The 23,793-nt window shown below is 37.4% G+C and overlaps 2 protein-coding genes and 1 pseudogene across 3 annotated transcripts; all 3 read left to right on the forward strand.

Annotated features, from left to right (window-relative positions):
- The first annotated feature begins 2,719 nt into the window (after positions 1-2,719).
- LOC307156317 (aerolysin-like protein) lies at positions 2,720-3,766 on the forward strand (annotated as a pseudogene). The gene has a single exon. The product of its transcript is annotated as an aerolysin-like protein (transcript).
- Positions 3,767-15,350: 11,584 nt separating this feature from the next.
- LOC307155371 (histone H4) lies at positions 15,351-15,738 on the forward strand. The gene has a single exon (XM_079865977.1). The coding sequence runs from the start codon at positions 15,376-15,378 to the stop codon at positions 15,685-15,687; it is 312 nt and encodes a 103-aa protein (XP_079722103.1). The 5' UTR covers positions 15,351-15,375; the 3' UTR covers positions 15,688-15,738.
- Positions 15,739-17,146: 1,408 nt separating this feature from the next.
- On the forward strand, positions 17,147-17,554 carry LOC307155363 (histone H2B-like). Its single transcript, XM_079865969.1, has one exon. The coding sequence runs from the start codon at positions 17,165-17,167 to the stop codon at positions 17,537-17,539; it is 375 nt and encodes a 124-aa protein (XP_079722095.1). The 5' UTR covers positions 17,147-17,164; the 3' UTR covers positions 17,540-17,554.
- The last annotated feature ends 6,239 nt before the right edge of the window (positions 17,555-23,793 follow it).

Raw genomic sequence — 23,793 nt, forward strand, 5'->3', positions numbered from 1 at the left:
TCAGAAAACGCTTCCTCATCGATCGTATTGCCTGCACTCAAATCCTTCAACAGGTCAGCCTGGTACGCCTGTAACACTGCCATAGTGTGCAGCGCAGCACCAGCCTGACCTGCAGCTTGATAAGCTTTCCCTACGAGCGCTGATGTTGTTCTACATGGCTTCGAAGGGAGGGTAGGTCTCTTTAACGAAGATGCCGCGCCAGGCGAGAGATAGCCCGCGAGCGTCTCTTCAACCTGTGGCATCTCCGTATACCCCCGCGACTTCGCACCCACGATAGTCGAAAAAGTCGACGTCGAGGGTACAAAGACACGGGAAGTATATGGTTTACTCCATGACTTAGATAGTTCGTCATGGAGGTCCTCGAAAAAGGGGAGAGACTGATGTTGCGTTCTCTCCCCCTTGCCACCGGACAGAAACCTATCCCCTAGCTTAGACTGTTTGGGGGTCTCTTGTTCGCGTGGCCAGTCAAGCTGTAACCTGGCCACCGCGCGAGTAACCACCTCGAGTAATTCCTCGACAGATCTTTTATCGCGAGTGGAATGCTCAGAGGCGGGCTGCTCGCGGTCCGAAGACCCAAGAGATATATCATCCCCCTCGTGAACCGAAGAAGCGCCGGAGCGCGCTTCGAGATCACCAGGAAGGATGCGTGGATCTGGTGATGCAGCAAGCGAAAGGGACGGACCCGTCTCTTGCTCATCATGCAGATCCATACGAGAGCCCCACGATGGTAATGCGGGTGCGGTCTGGAAATAGTTCAGACGAGCACGAAGCATTTTGACAGTAAGATGGTCGCAATGCTCGCACCCGCCCTTCTCTATCGCCAGAACCGCGTGCTCTTCCCCCAAACAAACAAAGCAGTAGTCGTGTGTATCCAGCTCAGACATGGGACGGGAGCATGGAGGAACACAACGCTTACTGCTTTGCTGACTCATTTCTCTTCTTTTTTTACTTTTTAAACTCCTTGTGTAACGTGAGAGAAAAAGACTTGAGAATGAGAAATTTCTGCACACTGCCTGACAAAACTAACTCCTAACACAGATCTGTAGTCAGATAAGAGGTAGAGAGAGAGTGTTTGCGTACACACATGCACAGAATGGTCTGAAGACAAAAGACCTGACGATGCACCTGTGGCTCATCTATTTATAGCCTCGTGTTGCGGGTGCGCGCCGATGACGTCATCGACCGAGGCTATATTACCTCCGGGTCAATTCTATCGACGTGTTACACACAATATTCACAGCTGGTCACGACTAAAGACGTTCCCAATGCGCTGAGCAGCGCAGCATCGATTGTAGCTTTCGAAAGGGAACTCATTCAGTGAATGTATGTGTATGTGTGTGTGAAGACATTTATATGGGAACTTGTATGCAATATATGTAAAGGATGAAACCTTTTGTGAATATTACATGTTATGCTATTTTTGTCTTCATTTATAAATATGTTATATGTATTAATATATAGCCAGCATGGTCAATACATATATTCCATTATATTGAAAAATATACGTACTAATTTCCCATATATGGAAATGTATTATGTAATATATTGCATTATATTCTGCAGTATAATTCCATATAGTTTTGTTCCGTAAGGGAAGACACAGCCGACAAGAGGCAACAACAGCTTTTGTCTTGGTGTGTCTCGGGCTTTAGAGAAAACATGTTAATATCACCAGAGGAGAAATACATTAACAAAGCTTTGGAGACACAAGGTTGGGAGTGTAAAATTATTAAATTAAATTTACTTTCATAATATGCTCTAAATTTCTTTCTTAAACCAAAGTTTAAAAGCAGAGAAATAAGAATACTAATAGCCTAATAATTCCACATACTACTGATAAAAAAAAAAAAGAAAAAAAATGAAACTGAACTGGATATTGTGTATCAGATGCATGTAAAAGTTGTAAAAGTTGATTTCTGCCTGAAGAGCACGCCAAATGAAAGCATGAACTCGTGTTATAGATACGCTGTACCACAGGACTACACAATATAGCCACTTTTCCACCATCAGCCAAACTTGCTGCTTTCTGCTTTAATTGCTCCTTTCCGTGCCAATCCGGCCCAGCCGGTATGGATATGGTTTCATTTTCCATGTGGGATTGATACTAGCACTCTTTACAATGTGTTCTAATGTGTCAGTCATTGCCTTTATAACACAAGAGTTACAGACGTATGAGATACAAATTAAGTCACTGCGTTACGAAGGATGATTGGATATTTCTGTTAGTAACTTGTTTACTACGCTCAAATAGCGCACTTGACCAGCTACAGAGAGCCAGACAACAGACAAGTGACCAATCCTGAGTGGCGAAGTCACAACATGCATGGTTAGCCAATGGTGCTGAGACTTCCGAGCCGAGAATGGTTATTCATCGTGCTGTGCCGAACCAAACTCGAGTGGAAATATAACATTAACCATTCCTTACCACTCTTAGATCCGTTTGGCCTGACAGTGGAGAAGCGGCTAATGTTTCTCAACCCTGTTCCCAGAGGAATGCCAGAACTGCACATTTAGCATGTTTGCCTATTCAGACACACCTGATTCAAGTCAGCTTATTAGTAGATACTCCAAGACCAGAAATGAATGGATCAATTAAGAAAGAAGTCCAGCGTGTGCTGTTGTTGTGTCTATAGAAACTGGGTTGGGAAACACTGCATTAAAGTGTAAAGCTGATGTTAATTCTGATCTGATATTTCTTTCAGATCGATTTAATTCCAAGATGTCCGACACAATGAATCTGCATCTAATTGGTGGAAAAGGAGGTCATGCATTCTCATTTACTGGTCAGAAAAACGGTGCCAGTTTAGAGAAGATCGGAGTCTGGGTGGGAGAATGGCAGGTGAAGGCTGTCCGGGTCTGGCTTTCAGATGGGGAAGTTAAAACTTTTGGAGTAGGTTCTGGACCGTATCAAGAGTACACGTTCCAGCCTGGCGAGTGTTTCACCTCACTGTCCCTGTGGGGGAACGGAGCAGGAACACGTCTTGGAGCCATCAAATTCAAGACCAGTCTGGGGAGAGAATTCTTTGCAAAGATGACAAGCTGGGGTTTAAAAACAGAATATCCCATGGATGTCGGCTCTGGATATTGTTTGGGAGTTGTAGGAAGAGCTGGTTCTGACATTGACAGCATGGGATTCATGTTTCTCAAAGCAGTTGAATCAACAGTTCTCACTGACGTCCACTATCCCACTATCAACCAACTGATACCACATGGTGGCAGTAGAAGAAATCAAATCCGCCCATTTCAGGAACGACTCATCCACCACGGACAAACAAAAAGTTGAAAGCTCAAAGAAAATAACTAACAAATCTTCATGGTCTGTGAGTGCAAGTTTATCTGCAACATTTAAAATGGAAGTGAAGGCTGGGATTCCAATGGTTGCTGAAGTTACTGCAGGATACAGTGTCACCATTGGAATTCAAGGCACTTACGGTCAGGAGTACACAGATGAGAGAACCGAAACTCTGACTACAGATGTAGAGGTGCCACCAGGGAAGAAGCTGCATGTTTCAGTCACTATTGGCAGAGCCACTTTTGACCTGCCTTACACTGGCACAGTGAAGATGACCTGCAAGAACGGCAGTGTGTATGAGTATAGAACCAAGGGCACATACAAAGGCATCAATTACACTGATATCAAAGTGGATACCAAGGAATCTCCTCTGTAATGTCAAGACAGATTGCACATGTAATGCACAAGTTCTTTGATTACTTCTAATTGTGTCAATCATGTATCAGTTGCTTTACATTCAGGCCTCATTGTATTTTTTGGGCTGGTGTTTGGGTGTTATGGGGAAATATATATATTCAATATTTGTTTTCAAATAACCTTATATAATACCAATACACAAATATCCATATAGCTTAATACTTTGTGTAATCAATTAAAAATAATCTCCAGATACTGATTCTGTTATAATGTGTTTAAAATGACATTTAATTATTTTTTTTTATTTTTTTTTTACAATTTATTAAATAAACCCTGTGTTGTAAGCATTGTTCCCTCTACTTATTTTCTTATTTTCATTACTTTTCTCTATTGGGCGAACATTTCAGCCACATGAGCAACGGTCTTTATACCAGACCTGAAAAGGGACAAAAAGTGGTTGAATCATTTAGTTGTAAGATGTAACTTTAATGTGCTATTTCTATTTGATTTGACCCTTAAAGTAACTTAGTGATTTAATAATAATATACAGTATCTCTGTTGCTCTATTATGCTGTAGTTCATTAGAATGTGCAGAAATGCTTACGGTTAGGGTTGGGATCTCAGTCAAGGAGTAATTTCTCACAATATAGTGACACTTTATAGTTAACTTAATGTATTACTAATTTACATACTTTGTAACATGAAGCGCCTTTTTATATGGATTAAAAGATTGTCCAATCACAGCGAGTTCTGCGATAAAGTCACAGCCAATGACAACCCATCTGAATAGAGGCGTCACACTTGTTTATTTATGGTAAATTATGACAGATCTCTTTCACAGCTGAAGGGATTGATTCCTTAAATATTTAATATTTAGACTGTTACATAGATTTTTTTCTCTAATTAAATAATAATAAAAAAATAATAATAATAAAAAATTTCTAAGCAATGTACAGCAGTGGTAATCTTGCAGTATTCAACAAAAGATAATTGCATCTACTAAAGTGCTTCTAACTTTTACAGAGTATGTATAGTATATCAATGATATAAATGTAACCACTTCTTTGGAATTAAAATAAATGTAACAAACCACTGTATTAAAAGGTTTAATAAAGCTACATGCCAGACATTTTTTAAGTCCATCTAAATGTAAATGTAACAAACTCACAGAATATTGTCCAGAGTGTCATTTCTGATCAGCACCAAACAGAATTCAAAAGGTTTTCCTGAACATCTTCAATCTTTCGGACAAACTCGATGATGATACTGTACATAACTGTGTTATTTCTTTCTGTAAAGAGTGTTGCATAACTAAACGTTAAATGCATTTATGTAATAAGTTCACTGATATGTGGATATTTCCATTATTAAAAGTGTCTCTTTATTAGCAAGCTATATTCATATGAGTTTGTTAAAAAAAAAATAAAAAAAACAACAACACGATTTAGATAACGGGCCAGTTATGAGCAGTGTAACTGATCTGATTATGACAAAATAATCGAACATCTGTTGTCATTTCCACTCTTGCAAACAGAGGAAGGTTATGAGGCGTGGAGAAACATCATGAACAGACAGGGCTCTACAGTGAAGTACACCCTGGGCTAGATCCCCTTCGAGCTAGAGATGAAATGGCATGAACATTTCATTTATGATTATAGTGACCAAAATGATCACGCGGTTATCACAGAATCTTGTTAAAAAAATACTAATACTACACAATGAAATCAATTCAACAAGTTTTATATGTCGAAAACCAGCAAATAACAAATAAAATTAGCATCAATATGCACTTTTTGTTTACATAAACATTAAAATAATAACATTTAAAGGAGTGTCTTGCTCTTGCAACATTTTATCTACTAACATGAACAAGTTCAAATCAAGTTTTGACAAAAAAGGTTTTATAAAAAAGATAATCCTCACATATGTCAGCCTTTAAATCATTTTTATAAAAAAGATAAATGACTGACATATGTACAATGCACATATCTTTTATTATTTATAGTAAAATTCGGTCCGATTTTTGGGCCCGTCATCGCTGCTCGCAGCTATATTTTTCTATTTGCTTCTCTGTTTTATCTCGGGATGCCCATCCTGAGGTAACTAGACAGTATGTCAGCTCCAATTTGGATCCAGCCTCTTATGAAGACTTCAGATGCCCAACACCTGTGAAGAGACGGCGCCAACTCCTGTGAAGACTTCAGATGATGCAAACTCTGAATCAACATGCACCAATGCTACAATTTTCTATATATCCTATGTTAACATATGTTAACATATTTTTATCTCCAGAAATGTGGTTGGCCAGCGAAAGCAGGGATTACTAGTCAAAAAGCACGACAAAGGAGTTACACTCATATAAGATTTATTTAATAATCCAAAATCGCTCAAAACACAGGAATACATAAAGGAGACAACACTTATCCAGACTTAACATTGACATTAACGAGAACCGACTACCTTGACTTGATATTAATTCAAGGAACAAACAAAGGGAACTAGAAGAACACATTCAGAATCTGATTATCAATGATTAACCATAGCAACAAGCTAGAGAGTGAATAAGTTACCAAGGGAACTAATATATGAACAAGAGCAAACAGAGTGAAAAACAAACCAGAATATACATTACACATAAAACCTTTATATATATATATATATATATATATATATATATATATATATATATATATATATATTATACTATGCTAATTATTTATTAAACCTCTATTTTACATTTAAGGTCATAAGCAGTGAAATATAGCAATTAATATGTGACAAATTAGTTGTAAAACATATTTGGTGTCATAATTAACGCAAAAACAATTAAGAATACAGTCAAGTCTTTCAGAAATGATTATCTTAGTATGCATAGTAAGTGTATTAATAAGACATTAATCTGAAGAAGAATATTATCGTAATATGTGTACTTGAGATTTCCCTTGGAATTATTTAGATACAGGTTTGACTATACTTTTTTTACCCACAAATCACTAAAAACAAATATAAAACAAACATGGTTAAATACTTATATTTAATGAACTAATAATAATAATAATAATAATAGATAACTAATAGTAATCCATAAAAGCTAAACACTATATATACTGTATATCGGTTGAGATTCGCAGGCAATCGCAGCCATATCGCACCGCTACTCATGTGATATTGCGTTTATATATTTTTGTACACGTTTGTCTTACTGTTTACAACCTTGTTTCAGTCCCTTTCAACATAAAAGTCTTTGCTGCCATCTAATGGTGTAATAATGTAGCTAACTCTCACTGAAGTCTAAATCACAATAACTAATGGGCCCTTTCTTAATATCAAATATGGCATGTTATTCAAATTATTTATTGAAAAAAGATAAAGATTAAATTTAAACAATAGGAAATAAACAAGCAAACAGTAAAGAATTTTAGTTAAATACAAATATAAAGTTATGAAACTTAACTTTAACCTTAGCCAAATCGATTTGCTCTGGAACAAGTAATAGATTAATAAGTCCAAAGATTGTCTGCTTGATATACGTAAAATACCAAATTTTTCAACACTATCATGTTGAACAGCCAATGGTAAATTCCTGAAGGAGTGGCGGAGATTAAGCTGTTCTTGCGGCTACATGAGCACTGAACGACCGCTGACAGTCACTCTGAAAACGTCTAAACAAATTGTAAAATATATGCTATGTTTATAAGTCGCATATTTGGGGTCTAAATAACTACATTCTCGCCTAAAAGCTCTTAAAACTACATTACGTGACACAACAACAGTAGCATTTGTAAAATTATGGAAGTTTGCTGTTCCGCCATGACACTCGCTGTGAGAAATGCTGCAAGCTGAGTGATATTAACGGTGAAATGGTTCCAGTGCTGATACTGGTAGAATATCGCATGGCTGGAAAAGGCTTTCAGCCAATCAGAATCAAAAACTAGAACTAACTTTTGTATGTATATGTACACACACACACACATATACATATATATAGATAGATAGATAGATAGATAGAGATATAAACCCTGCGTAAAACTCAGGCTACACTCTTGAATTCTGGTTAATTATGAGCAACATATTAATTATTTAGATAAAAAAAAAAAAAAAAAACTGTCAAAAACATCAGTAAGATGTTGCATGCTTCTCTAACTGGAATCATATCTATATCTTTAAACTATTTAAATCATTGTCTATTTCTCTGTCTCTTGCCAATTTATATTTTTTAAATTCCTCTCTTGTTTTTTCTATTTCCTTCTGGACATTGCAAAGCTCGTTGTGTTTTCCTCATGTGAGCGATGGATTTGAGGACACTGGAATTGACCTTTTCTGGATCATCTACTTTACCCTGTCTCATCTGGTGAATGTCTGCAGAATCCATGAAGGCAACGCCAGCTATGACTAATAGTCCACCCAGCACACCTGAGACTGCTTCTGCTGCCACTCGTCCAACTCTTGCAGTCTGAGTAACAATTCTGCTAACATTTGCCAACAGACCTAAATTCATGAGTTCTGTGCCACAAAAAATGTTTCTTTTGTCTACATTGCATGCCATTCGTACATTGTCAACAGCCAGGTTGCCGAAAAAATCCTTGAACTTTGTAATTGTTCTCAGTACCTTTCTCAGTGTATTCAGTGGTGTGAAAATTGGTTCGCTTACAGATTCATACTTCTGCTGAATTTGTTCAAGGCTCTCTCTGAATGATTTTTGTTGTACTGTATCAGTAATGCTGGAGACAGCACCTGTTACACCACCTGCAATTCCAACACCAACACCAACACCAGTTACAATCAGAGACGCTCCAAGAGTGAACGGTGCCAAAATTAAACCAACCAATGCAGTGATTCCTCCAGCTGCCCCAATCACTGAACCTGACAGACTCCCCGCTGTGGCATTATAATGTGCAGACTCCATCGAATCTGTAATTTTCCCCCACTCACTAACTAAACCCTCAATGTCTTTATAGTGCTTGTCATAGGCCTTTTCAAAGATATTGATGGACTTCATGAAGCTTTGCTCAAGTGCTTCTGGAATTCTCTTATTTCTGTTTATTGCTTCTTTCAGGAATGGTTTTGCTAGAATCTCATCAGCTGAAGGTCTGTCTTTACGGTCACAGCTGAGCATTTGTCTGATCAACTCCCTCAGTTCCTTTGAGTATCTCTTTGAGATGGGAGGGGGGGTCCCTGTCATGCTGGAAGAATGTAGTGTGTGACGCTGTAGGATATTTGCCTGTGGAGGAAAAAAACAAAACAAAAAAACAAAATAAGTATCTGGTTAGTGTCAGCAGGGGTTGAAGAAAAAACTGAAATAAATTATCTGGTTGCTGTAACTGTGTTTGTTATGGCAAGAACAGAAAGAGAAAATGTGACCAGATGCTGTCAGCTGATTGATGATGAGATTATAATCATCATATAGTGTCTTAATTTACTGATATTATGTCTGAGTTTTATATGGATGATATGTTATTAGTTTTGTCCAGCACAGTTTAATCAGAACATCTGAATAAGTTGTAAAACACAATTTTCACATTTTGAATTCCTGGGAGATTTTCTCACATACAGACATCAAGATTCAGCGTATGAGTCTCAACAATGGTGACATGCTTAACCCTCTGTGGTCTGAGGGGTTTTCTGGCCCTGGAGGTGTTCTGACATGCTCTGACATTTGTGCTTATTTCTGTTACTTGTGACATTTTCATGGCCAAATTCTGAATACACTGTATTTAGCACAAACTCTGCTACAATAATATATAAGCAGCATGTATGTAAAAGTGTGTAGTTTTGAGATAATGACATTTATGCGTGGTTTGTGATAATACAAACAAACAAAAAAAAAAGACTTTTGAAAATTGTATCACATAGCCTAGACTATTTGCTCCAAAACTATGTGAAAATCACCCTGACTGCTCATTCAGATAAGACAATATATTGATTTAAAATTCGTAAGACGTGTTTTTGTGTAAGAAAGCTTTATGCGAGTAGGCGTGATCATCCTGAATATTGATGGCTTTTCACACCTGAGAAAGACAAAGACACTCCCCTAATGGCCCTATTAGGAGCCATCAGGCCCTATCATTCTGAGCAACCTTGCACAAAGAATGAGGAGATTTAAAAAAGAATGGCTTTTTGATTGTTTGGATTTATTTAAAACACAACAAAGATACACAACAAATGACAAAAAAGCACATTATTGAAAACACTGATCCAAAGACAGAGACCTTTGTGCCATTCCTAAAAACATTGTACATACCTTTCATTTCCAAGGTGTTTGATTTTCACTTTACCATGTTCATATACAGAGACTCATGTGAATGTTGAAGTCAGCAGGACTCAGTGGCATCTGGTCCCTGTAAAAAAACAAAACAAAACAAAAAAAAAACTGAAACCAGCCTATAAATCTTCCAAAAGTTTTCAGTAACAACTAAGCTAGAGAAAAATATATTGATTATCATACGTTACTTCAAATGTTTCCATTGGTTATGATGATATGAAATGAGATTAGAGTAAAAACATGAAGCCTAATGTTTGGTGGGCGTTTCAAAAGCACAGCGCTCCAAAATATGAAACATTCAAATGCAGAGCGCGCTCCAAAATATTAAACATTATGGTTACCATATTATACATATCTACGTTTGAGCAGATATCCACAAACACAGTATTTAACAATAAACACGGGTCTAAATATTATAATATTCTGCGGAGAGGCAGAAATCACACCCTGTTCATTTTCTTTATTTTACAAAAGCACAATGTTTTGATTTGATTGTAAGTGGACACATACAAAAGTAGTCATATCACAGATTATTTTTTCATATTGCTTTTTTCTGTATGACCATAAATGACGGAGAAATTTAAGTTTATTGTGCTACAATGTGAAGAAAATCCAGCAAAACGCGCCGGCGCGTTTGCCGACCTCAGAGGGTTAATGGCGCAATGCATTCTGGGAGCCATGGGTGAGTTTTATATGATTCTCCCAGAATGCTTGCGGCATTAGTTCTCATGAGATCAGCAAACAAGGCTGCTTTTTGAGGAGTACAACTGTATAGTCAATAAAAAGCCAACATTATTTAATCACATTTTGTCTTGCTGTTCTCGTCATAAACAGATACAGCAGCCAGACAAATACTGATGTTAAAGAGTCAAACTGCCCAACTAAAGCAAACACTGATCACCATAATGGAGGAATCAAAACCAACTATTATTTTATATAAAACATCAACATATAAACCTCTGTTAATTCTCAATAAAAACTTATGTAGATGTATGACAGAAATAAAGTCAGTCTGGTTAGTAATACAGGAGACTTCACTTCCTGCTCAGCTACTGTTCGGACGCTCTTGCTTACTGCTCCGCGCTTTGCTCTATCGCTTTTACATTTTATCTCCTATTTTTTTTTAATATTTTATTTCCTTTATTTTATTTCCTTTTATCACCTAATTTTAACTTCAGCAAATCAGCACAGTGCTCATACGACAAAGTTTGGATTACTACAAAAACTGAGAATTATTTTACCCGACCAGCTTACATTCTGGGAAAGGAAAACACAACTGCCTCAGGGATAAGAGAAAATGCCTCTTCTGGAATCTACTTGCTGCACTAACTGCCACAGACTTTTACAAAGGATTGCAGTTCTTGAAACAAAGTCACTTACGGGACCACCAAACCAGACGGAGCACACAACAGAGCTTCTTCATCGACATATATATATATATATATATATATATATATATATATATATATATATATATATATATATATATATATATTTTTTTTTTTTTACAGTACTCAAAACAAACTTACCAGAGTGTCTTTTTTAAAATAGCATCTAAACCTGCAAGAAAAATAGTTCTTGGAAAAACAGGAGATGGCAAAAGCAGCAGTGGAAATACAATTCTCAGTGAACAAATATTCACAACTAAATCTTCACCTTAATCTTTAACAGCTGAATGTAAATCAGGAGTTGCGACGGTTGGTGGAAGAACAGTCACAGTTATTGACACACCTGGATTCTTTGACACACGTCTTGATGAGAAAGTCATCAAATCTGAGATCATTAGATCAATTATTGAATGTGCTCCTGCTGTTGATGCCTTAGTCATCGTTCTAAAAGTTCAAAGGTACACAGGACAGGAAATACAGATTCTGGATAAAATAGTTGAATGTTGTGGAGAGGATACCTTTAAACATGCAGTGGTTTTATTCACTCAAGGTGAAGATCTAGATGGTCAAACCATCGAGGAATTTGTGAAGAAGAGTCCAAAACTGCAGGAGCTTGTTGATAAATGTGGAGGCCGCTGTCACGTCATTGACAATAAACACTGGAATGACTGTCAATTAGGCTACAGGAACAACAGGGTTTATGTGAAAAATATGCTGGAGACCATCGACATTGCTTCACCAATGAGCTGCTGTCAAGTGTAGAGGAAGACATTCAAGACGAGATGAATGGTATGGACACTATTCATTTGACTCCAGAGGAGAAGCGAGAGGCAGCGAAGAAGAAGGTTCATAATAAATATGTCATTAGGTTTACAGGAGTGCTTACAGGGACTCTGGTTGGTGCTTTTATAGGCATCTGCGTCGCAGTGGCATATGTCTTGGGTTTACTGAAAGCTGACTAGAACAATGCACTCTTGAAATTGCTCATTAGAATGAATGAAGCTCTGTGTATCAAGTGTCAAGACATTATTTGGTTGCATTGCTCACTTTTCATTTATTGTGTCTACATTGCAAACAAGTGATTGAAGAAGAGTAATTGGTTCATATTGCATTGCTCAACAAACATATCTGTGATTGATTCCAATGTTCAACCACTGCAAAAACACAATGATTGACGCAGCATTATTAAACATACAATATAAAAATCTTTCAGTTATTGCTTGATTTGGACATAAACCAAACCAAATGGCTAAAAATCCAATTTGACCTAAAATGTACACGTTTTTTCATGAAAAGTTTGCATTGCACAAACAAATTACAAAGATATGCTTAATATTTTTGTTACATTTCAATTAACATATTTAAGGACAAAACAATGTTTAATGTTTAATTTTTCTTACTCAGTATATCCTCAATATTCTTCATATTTAACAACAATGACATTTCAACACAAGTTGGACACAATTAATCACAATTAATCATACAAACAGGAAAATCTGTTTTCCCAGAATTTTTTTGCCACAGATTGTATAAGGAGAGTAAAGGAAAGTTATTTTGTGTATTTTTGCGCAGGATTATTATCTGTTATTGTGTTAATGTGGGATCTGTTATTGATTAAGCTGCATGCTTCTTAACTTGAAAAGCAATCGTGCAGTGATAGTTACACATGTATGTATGCATTTTAGTGGATTACTCATTTATTATACTCATTTATATTAAATAAGTTATATTATTACTTATTTATTATTTGAGTTCCCTTAACTTTTTAGTGTACTAATTTTGAGTGGTCGTGGTATTAAATGTAGTTATTCAGATTGCTCAATTCATACGGTAACATAAGGTTTAAGGTTTATAGTTATGAATACATGATCTTGCTAATCCTAACCTTTCTGAGCCTTTTTGGGTTAAATTAATTTGTGACGTGTGCGCAGACTGGTGCATAGATATATACACTAGATGTCGCCTTAAAGACATTCGTTCCAATGAACTGCCGTAGCCAAGGCGACATCTAGTGTATATATCTATGCACCAGTCTGCGCACACGACACACACCAGGATGCGCGCGCGCCCTCAGATCACTTGGACGTGGCTGTGTTACAAGAGGTAAAAACGATATAAATACTGTTCGTTTTCTCACACAAACCGCTCGTTTCATGTCTTAGGCCATCAATGTGTACTTATGATGGGGAATTGTTTAATTTGGACGATGGGGAATTGTTTAATTTGGACTCTGTGCATGCTCTTTGAGGTGGTGACCATAGACCTGCATGAAATGACTGTCAGACAAGAACGGTTTGACCTAAAAATATCAAAATTGAAACTACTGCGGAAAAAAAAGACACCTACATCTTGGATGCCCTTGAGGTAAGCTAAAACATACCAAAATTTAATTTCAAAGTGAACTATCCCTTTAACTAAAATATATTTATTGGGCCAATTTCAAATATTTGCATATATTCCAAAAATATATTTCAAATATATTTCTTTTGTGTATGGGTTCTCAGCATCATATCCTGGCTCTGATAAAAAAGATACAGTAACAGTGCTTACCTTAATTAAACTCCATCTTCACTGTCTTCATCTGCATCCGACTCCCTGCTCTCTGATGCTCCACTCACAGAGTACATGCGACTACTGAAGCGCTGGAACATCTCTTGGCTTGGGGCAAAGTCCTCACAGCATAAGCCTTTTCTTCTCAGTCCGTGTTTTATGTGGAGTATTCTGCTGAGAGTTTCTTGTCCAATTCTGTTCCTCAGTTTGGACTTGGCCAGGCTCATCTGTGAGAACACTCGTTCTACGTCAGCATTGCTCAAAGGCATCGCAAGCAATGACAGAGAAAAGAGGGCAAGTGTTTTGAAAGTATGGTCTCCACTGCTGTCTTTGTAATTGAGCACTTCAACCCAAAAGGCCTCTGCCTGGCTGTCCTCCTTGTTTGTCCAGATATGCAACAGCCTGATACTGTGTTTCAAGAGCTGCAAGATCACCAGAGTGGAGCTTCAGCACTGAGACTGAGCTGAGCTGTGACAGGATGACAGTGGGACTGAACACAGTCATAGATTTCCAGATCTGGATGTTCGCTGGGAGTCTCTGTTGCACTTGTCTGCCCACTTCCACCAATAAGTCACGGCACCGGCTCTTCATATTTCTCTCAGCCGTGCTCTGCTCTCCATTCTTGCCTCATCCAAAGCCATCATGAAGGCTAACCATAACTGACTGCACCCACAGGCGAAGGCCAAGTAAACCGACTGAAGCTTCTCTTCAAACCAAAGGCTCTTTTAAGAGCCACCCAATTTCTCCCTGAGAGAGTGATTTCATTAATCCAATCACTATTAAAGTTAACTGCCCATCATAAAAATAAAATTTGTTTGTTAATATTATAAAATAATAAATAGTTTTCTGAGTCTTTTTAATTGAAGTAACACGCTGCATTATATTTATTTATAAATGGCACTGCACGGTTATTTTCCCCCATTGCACTATGAATAAACCGCTTTGGCATCATTAAAATATTTCAGTGTTAAAAAATATTACATTATACAACATTAAGGAACAATTATGGGCTCTGGTGCAGAAATATACGATGTTTTCTGGCTTTGTGTATCCAAATAGACAAATAATAGAAGGCTGAGCGGAAAATTAGGAGGCGCACATCAATAGCCCCGAAGAATGTAATTTTATATATATATATATATATATATATATATATATATATATATATATATATATATATATATATTAAATCTAAAAGCAAATAAAATGAAATTAACAATGGTGTAAGGTTTTTTAGTTTAATGCTACAGCATTTAGTTATTATTTTGTTGATGTAGTTATTATTATTATAGTTTATATTGTTAAGTTATTTTTATTTTATATATTATGCAGTTATCAATATTCCCTATTAATTTCCACTAGTATCAACCATAAGACTGACCTCGACTTGGTAATGCGTAACTGGTGACGTTTACTAGAACCGCCCATGAATGTGGTTTCAACTAGGTCCGCTAGCTGACTATAACTCCTCTTCTCCAGTGGTTTTACTCTCATCTGTTGTTGTCAGTTGAAGAGTATCTGTCGTCATGTCTGGAAGAGGAAAAGGCGGGAAAGGACTCGGGAAAGGAGGCGCTAAGCGGCACCGAAAGGTTCTTCGCGATAATATCCAGGGAATCACTAAACCCGCTATTCGTCGTCTTGCTCGGCGTGGCGGCGTCAAGCGTATTTCTGGCCTGATCTATGAAGAGACTCGCGGTGTGTTGAAGGTGTTTCTGGAGAACGTCATTCGTGATGCTGTGACTTACACTGAACACGCCAAGAGAAAGACCGTCACCGCCATGGATGTTGTGTACGCGCTGAAGCGGCAGGGGCGCACTCTGTACGGGTTCGGGGGTTAAGAGATCCACGAAGAAGAAAAACCAACGGCTCTTTTAAGAGCCACACACATTATCACACAAAGAACAAGTTACGAATTCATTATTGTGATTACCTTAAATGATTTCTTAAGCAAATAAACGATTCTGCTTTGTAGTTAATTTAATTATAAAGAGTTTTGGGTGTTCGTGTTCATTGTGCAATATATACATATATATATATATTTTTTTTTTAAATGTAATTCACTGACGCTTCATTACATTTGTATGTTTGTCTTTAAAAGTGTGGTATAATATTTATTCTCTACTGTAGTGGACCTTATATTTCAGTAATTATCTCTGACAAAATACACATGTCCTGTAAAGAGCAGACTCAGGGCTTTCCACAGATACCAAATGTTTGGAGGTTTCACCATGACAACAACTTCTGCTTAGTCTTTAAAAGCAACTGACATTAATTTAGTGATCAAATTTAGCACTCTTATGTAAATATAATATTTTGTATTATTTAAATTTGACTTAAAATCAACATCTCAGGAAAATATATGGGGTTTTGGGAGACAGAAGTGAATAGGGAAGGAAATTATATACCAATATTCCTATGAAATATTACATGAAAATGATTACAGATTATTTTTTTCATTATGTTGCCCAAGTAAACATTAATATGCAAAATAGATACAGTTATATTGTATTGAATGGGAATGGCATTTATGGCCATGTTTACATCAATTACAATATCAATTCATTACATTATGTCTTTCATAACATGGCTAGAATCATCTTTACACAAATTTTGGTTAAAACTTCCTAAAACTTAAAAATGTATTGCTGAAGAAAAATAATCCCATTGTTTTTGCCAATACATGTAATATCTTGTCATTTTATTTTTTAAACAACTGAGTCCTGTCGTTCAGAGGACATAGCATAATATAAAAAAATAAAATATAATTTTTCAAAAATGTTTTTTTTTTCTTCCCTAATTTGTTTTTTTATGCTGTAAACAATACAATGACATGGAAAAATACCTAATAAAAAAATAAAAAAAGTATTTTCTCGGGCCCAATATTCATATCTTTCAAAGATTTCACAGTATTATGAATTTATAGTGTAGAGTTTACATCGAGTATACATTATGCCATTTCTGCTTCTAAATAAACGTTAAAATAATATAGAATCCTCAGCATACCTCGTTTAAGAATGGAAATCATTCACAATATTTCACTTAATCGGTCAGGAAGAAATGCGGGAAAATGAAACAAAGGAAAGGAGTCGCGGGGGATGGTTGTTGTCGATGGGCGTGATTAACATTTTAAAGCTTCTGATTGGATCACCTACAAGTCAGTGAACGTTTGTGGCCAATGAAATCATTCTATGGGTTGGTCGAGGAAGACCAATCAGAGCCTCGTTCTTCCCTTTGTAAATTAGCATAGAGCAGCGCATAAAGCCCGCCTGCAGTGATTCAGCTTTATGTTCTCTGAGTTTCTCTGACTGAATCATCATGCCTGAACCAGCGAAGTCCGCACCCAAGAAGGGCTCGAAGAAGGCCGTCACTAAAACCGCCGGCAAGGGCGGGAAGAAGCGCAGAAAGTCCAGGAAGGAGAGCTACGCGATCTACGTGTACAAAGTCCTGAAGCAGGTTCATCCCGACACCGGGATCTCCTCCAAGGCGATGGGAATCATGAACTCTTTCGTCAACGACATCTTCGAGCGCATCGCCGGTGAAGCGTCTCGTCTCGCTCACTACAACAAGCGCTCCACCATCACATCTCGCGAGATCCAGACCGCCGTGCGTCTGCTGCTGCCCGGAGAGCTGGCCAAACACGCCGTGTCTGAGGGCACAAAGGCGGTGACCAAATACACCAGCTCCAAGTAGAGGAGGAGCTCAACACACACAAAGGCTCTTTTAAGAGCCACACATATTATCTGCGAAAAGAGTTACGGTTTTTCTTCAATACTTTTGATGCAATGGTTTTAAGAAATGTGTGTTATTGTTTGACGTTATTGTTGATTTTGGTGAAAACTAACACGATTAGTTAAGTTTTAACTCCGTTTAGTTTTTCAGTAATATAAGATTATTTTAACAAGCACAAAATAAAGCCTTTTAGGTTAGAACGAAGATTATATAGGCTATATTCACGAATCTAAAGCACCTTGATGTATTTGTATTTAGAGATGGTGAAATACAATAAAACAGGGCAGAGCATACTTTTTTTTTTTTTAACATAAGCAAATTCATAAATGTTCAGCAATAGCCTCTTAATTTTAGGAGTTTGAGGACACTTTTTCAAACTGTTCATATTTGTGGATGATGCTAATCTGTTTTAACTGAGATTAATTACAGAAATGTGACAACAGATTCTATCTAACAGACAGAGATTGTGAAGATCGGAGTATAGAGAAAGAATGTTAAAAGAAGATATTTGCAGAATGAAAGGAGAGGTACATACAGAAATCTTGCATCCTCTGAAACTTATGCTTTGGTCTAATAAGAAAAGGTCAAACAGACTTAGTCATTATGTCATAGTTGGTGTAACGGCAAGGTCAGAGGTCAAATGTCAAAGATATAATGGAAAATACACCCACTCAATCTGACAGCACAGAAGAGACACCAAAGATCTTACATCTGGAAATAATCAAACACAGATCATGCAGTAAAATATACATACACAAATGATTAAATAACTTAATAACACGTAACATAATAACAAAATATGAATAATAATTAATAAAACAAATAATATGAATAAAGGGACTATCATAAACATTGACCATTTTGGATTCACCAGTTTGGAAAATGTTTTGTCTTATTAAAGATATTCCTTCTGAAATGAGCATCATAAGCAAAGGGTCCTGGTGGCATTTTTATTATTCATTACTATTCTTTTAAAATAAAAAGTTGACCAACTTTGTCGTTTTATAGAAATAATGTGGAGATGTGTTAGCTTGAAATATAATAAACCTGGAGTTTCACACATTTAATATGCAACGTCAGATATAGTCGTATATGTCTCAGCTTTTATTGACATTTTCCAAGTTCTAAATGATCATGTTTGTGAGCAGAAACATACAGTTGTGGTCAGAATTATTGGCACCCCTGGTAAATATAATCAAAGATGGCTGTAAAAAATATATATCTGCATTGTTTATCCTTTTGAACTTTCATTTGAAAAATGCACAAAAATCTAACCTTTCATTGAAGTGAAAGAAATGAAAGTGGGGAAAAAATCACATTATGAAATAAATGCTTTTTTTTTTTCTTTCTCCTAAACACATTGGCCATAATTATTGGCACCCCAATATTTTTTTACAAGTAAAATATTAAGTATATTCCCATTAATATTTACTTTTTTATATATATACACCAGGGTTACTAGGAACATGAAATTGTCTAGCTATGACTAGCTATGAGTATAAATATGACGAATACACAAAGGCCAAATCCCCTTAATCATCCATCACACTGAGAAAAAACAAAGAATACAGTTCTGATGTGCAGCAAAAGATTGTTGAGCTTCACAAAATAGAAAGTGGCTGTAAGAAAATCGCTAAAGAATTGAAAATCCCCATTTCCACCATCAGGGCAATAATTAAGAAGTTATAATCAACTAAAGATGTTACGAATCTGCCAGGAAGAGGACATGTGTCTATATTGTCTTAATGCACAGTGAGGAGGAAAGTTTGAGTGGCCAAAGACTCTCCAAGGATCACAGATGAAGAATTGCAGAGATTAGTTGAGTCTTGGGCGTCAGAAAGCCTAAACAAAATGAAACAACCCCTATATCAGCCTGAGAGGGTTTCAAGAAAAATCCTCCTCGCTCCTCCACAAATAAACTCCAGCATATTCAGTTGTCAGACACGACTGGAACTTCAAATCGACCGGCTTCTGGTCAGATGAAAAAAAAAAAAAAGAGCTTTTTGGCAGCAACGCCACCAGATGGGTTTGGTGCAAACAGGGATACATACAGACGGTTGGTCTGGGAACGCCCCGTCACGTGATGTGAATTTAGCCCGTGGGGGAAAACAGCTCGATGGTGTTTTAAGCCCCCAATGGCTCCTATACCCCTTTTCCACCAAGGCAGAGCTGGTGCTGGTTCGGAGCCAGAGCCTAGTTTCAAATCGGTTCTTTGTTTTTCCACCGCCAAAGCACCAGCTCCGAACCAGTAAAACTGGTTCTTAAGTAGCACCAAATCATTGCAGGGTCTAGAACGGAGCCAAGAAAGAACCGCTTGCGTCAGGGGCTGGGGGCGGGGTTACCGTGACCAACAAGACGAATAGAAACTTGTGACCGCCATTTTTAAATAGCAGCTAGTCGAGCTAATAGCAGCTCGATTATAATATCCGTCTATGTAAGTTACGGCGATCTGCACGAACGCGTTGGATTCCGATGTATTTTTGCAAACCCATGAGCATCCATAGTATTGCAACGTCCGTTATTGTTGATGGCTTGTTCGAGATGCATCGGAGCGATCGGAGCTGCGGGAGTGTTTGGAGAGCATACGACTCCTTGTGCTTTTAGATCGCTATCGCAGTGCTTTGATGTCATGCGGCGATCGATCTGCGAGAAGCCGATGCATCTCGAACAAGCCTGGCGTGTTTGTGTTTGGCGCTACCGCACTAGCGGTTGCTGGGCAACATGAGACATATACAGTGACGTAAGATCTGGCTCTGTTGTGGCTCTCTAGCCGGTGGAAAGGCAAACCGGTTCTTAGTAAGCTCGTCAGTCGAACCAACTCTGAACCAGCTCTGGCTCTGGCTCTGAACCAGCACCCGGTTCTTGTTGGTGGAAAAGGGGTACTAGAGGCAGCTAACCCTACCCTCAACCTTAAACCTACCCATCCCCTCGCTGCCTGGAAGGCGCCGTTGGGGGCTTAAAACACCAAACACCGGGAAACCATTGCCTTGGCGCTCATTGAAATACACGGGACAATCATGCCGAAGAGTTGCTGTGTCCTTTTCTGTACCGCCAATAAACAAACAAATTATGAATTGAAGTTCTCCTTCCTAATAAACACACAGAGCCGGAAAGGAGGACAAAATGGCTTTTAAGCTTTCTTTTTTGAGATTACTGTGTGAGTAGATCTCTGTGTGATATAGTAGTGGGTGTTAAACTCGTATTAGCCAGATTTGTCTACATCCCTTACGAAAAACAACTATAGTAATCCTATAAGATTTCTATAGTAATACTTCTGTGATGTTCTGTAGGCTAATACCTCTATAGTACTTCTATAGTATCCCAAAATACTACACGATTCCTATAGTTGTTTTTCATAAGGGATGTCTCATTCACATTAGCGTTATCAGCTGAAGGCTCGCTTGATAGGCCAATCGCGAACCTATGGAGTAGTTTGAGGTCTACACTCAATACAGACTGTAGTCTGTGAGTTAGGGATAACTGTCAGCACAGTCCCTCGGCAACTTCGTATTGATCACCGTTTTACAAAAGGATTAATAGTTTGGAGTGAAGCATACGTGCAATTGGTAAGTGACAAGGTTTTATGGAGTTGCATCATACTAAAGTTGATTGAGTTATAGCTAATGTTACCGCTACAGCTACCGCGATGTCTTACCTGGAGATTCAACCAGATAACAAAATATGTCTGGAAACGACACCTCTGGCCATTTGGTTGGCTCATTGACCCAGTTTTTAATTAAATAAGGGCAATCATAAGTGGTCCGTGAGTTAGGGATTTAAATAAGGGATGTCTCATTCATAAGGAATAATAAAGGGATGTCTCATAAGGTTATGATTGCCTTTAATTAAAAACTGGGTCAATGAGCCAACCAAATGGCCGGAGGTGTCGTTTCCAGACATATTTTGTTATCTGGTTGAATCTCCAGGTAAGACATCGCGGTAGCTGTAGCGGTAACATTAGCCTATAACTCAATCAACTTTCGTATATGTTGCATATAACTCCATAAAACCGTCACTACCAATTATTCACTCCAAACTATTAATCCTTTTGTAAAACGGTGATCAGTACGAAGTTGCCGAGGGACTGTGCTGACAGTTATCCCTAACTCACAGACTGCAGTCTGTATTGAGTGTAGACCTCAAACTACTCCATAGGTTTGCGATTGGCCTATCAAGCGAGCCTTCAGCTGATAACGCTAATGTGAATGAGAAACAACTATAGGAATACTATAGTATTTTGGGACAAAATATTATAGTAATCCTATAGGAATAGCCTACTATAGTATTTTGGGATACTATGTACTATCTAGAGGTATTACAGAACATCACAGAAGTATTATACACACTATTATAGAAATCTTATAGGATTACTATAGTTCTTTTTCGTAAGGGATGTAGACAAATCTGGCTAATACGAGTTTAACACCCACTACTATATCACACAGGGATCTACTCACACAGTAATCTCAAAAAAGAAAGCTCAAAAGCCATTTTGTCCTCCTTTACGGTTCTGTGTGTTTATTAGGAAGGATGTAGAACTTCAATTCATAATTTGTTTGTTTATTGGCGGTACAGAAAATGACACAGCAACTCTTCGGCATGATTGTCCCGTGTATTTCAATGAGCGCCAAGGCAATGTTTTCCCCCACGGGCTAAATTCACATCACGTGACGGGGCGTTCCCGGGCTCGTTCCCAGACCAACCGTCTTTATCTATGTATGCCTTTTCTTTTGCATTTAAATTTGAATACAATAAATCTTGCACGTCACAAATAACTTGTTTTTCAACCTCCACGAATGAGACGATTGTTGTTCATTATGTCGCCTTGTTGAGGTAAATTGTAGTTTTCCTTGCTTCACCCCGGTCTTAAAGTAAAAAGATGACTGTGAAAAAAAAGTATTTAATTAAATACATTTATGGTGAGATTACTATATTTTATTTAATTAAATGCATTTATGGTGAAATTACTACATTTTCATGTCAATCTGTGTTCATTTTGACCACGAAACATGCGCTGTCTCTTTAATTCAGCGCTTGCAGCACAGCAGAAATAGATTCGGTGCGGAAACGATCTCTGCACTGCTGTATACGCACCGCAACTGGAACGGATCGACGGACCGCATCCGCGTGCAGTGTGAAAGCTCTGACCTGTTAACATGGGTACGGAAAAAAATACATTTTCAAAAATGTGTGAAACGGGCGTTAGTAGCCTAAATGTTGAAATTAACATTAACAATGCTGTAGATGTTTATTAATGGCAAATGCTAACTAATGTAACTAGAGTTTAATAAATGGAACATTATTGTAAAGTGTTACCGATTTGTTGTACACCGATTCAGACATCTCGTGAGTTCAGTGTTGGACAGATCAGGGGCCAGTTGTACCAGCTGTCAGTTACAACTTAGCCTAGTTTTGACGTACATGGACACTCAGTTACGACTTCTAAATGTGTTTGCGTTGCACCATTAAACTTAGTTGAAGCGGAACTCTACGTATAAACTAAATATTTACGGCAGCCTCCGATCGGGAGTAACGGTTGGAATAAAATATCAGACAGACTGAACTGCATCAAGCTCTTATTTTACCTGACAGACTTCAGTTCTTCAGAAATATATGATAATGCTGATACACTCGCTTACATTTTAAGAGAGAGAACATTATGTGAAAATATTAGCCTACTTTGTTAGCGGCTCTTTAACACGAACCCGTCCTAAACAGCGCGCCGCTGTGTGCATCGGTCCATGATGCATGGCAAATATCAGTCATAATCAATAAACGTAATTTCTTATGTTTTTGCATCAATATTTATTTATTGATTCTTATTAATTTAATTTTAAAAACAGTTTCTGAATGTTATTTACATATAAAAACACTTATGTTAATCATGATAAAGTATCGTATTTAATGGAAACTTATTTTTACTGTTACGTGAGGCAAAAGAAGTTAGAATGAAGGATAAACTGAAATGCATGGCATTTCAAAACAACTTATGCTATTTGAAGGCTGCTATTGGATCATCAAGGCTAAACGTCATATTATGTGACTACGCATTACTTGAATTTTAGTTGACTATGGAGAGCTTTTTATTTCAAAAACATTTGACATTATTTTACTTCCATAACTGAACTTTGTGTCTGCACTCTAAAAAAGAAAACATTGGGTCAAAAAAAAAAACAAAAAAAAAACATGTTAACGTTTTCCACTAGAATTTTTAC

Source organism: Squalius cephalus (assembly GCF_949319135.1).
Source record: "Squalius cephalus genome assembly, chromosome: 3".
NCBI lineage: Eukaryota > Metazoa > Chordata > Actinopteri > Cypriniformes > Leuciscidae > Squalius > Squalius cephalus.

What these genes read in the sequence shown, in the direction of transcription:
- LOC307155371 (XM_079865977.1), top strand. Translation starts at nt 15,376, where the DNA reads ATGTCTGGAAGAGGAAAAGGCGGGAAAGGACTCGGGAAAGGAGGCGCT.
- LOC307155363 (XM_079865969.1), top strand. Translation starts at nt 17,165, where the DNA reads ATGCCTGAACCAGCGAAGTCCGCACCCAAGAAGGGCTCGAAGAAGGCC.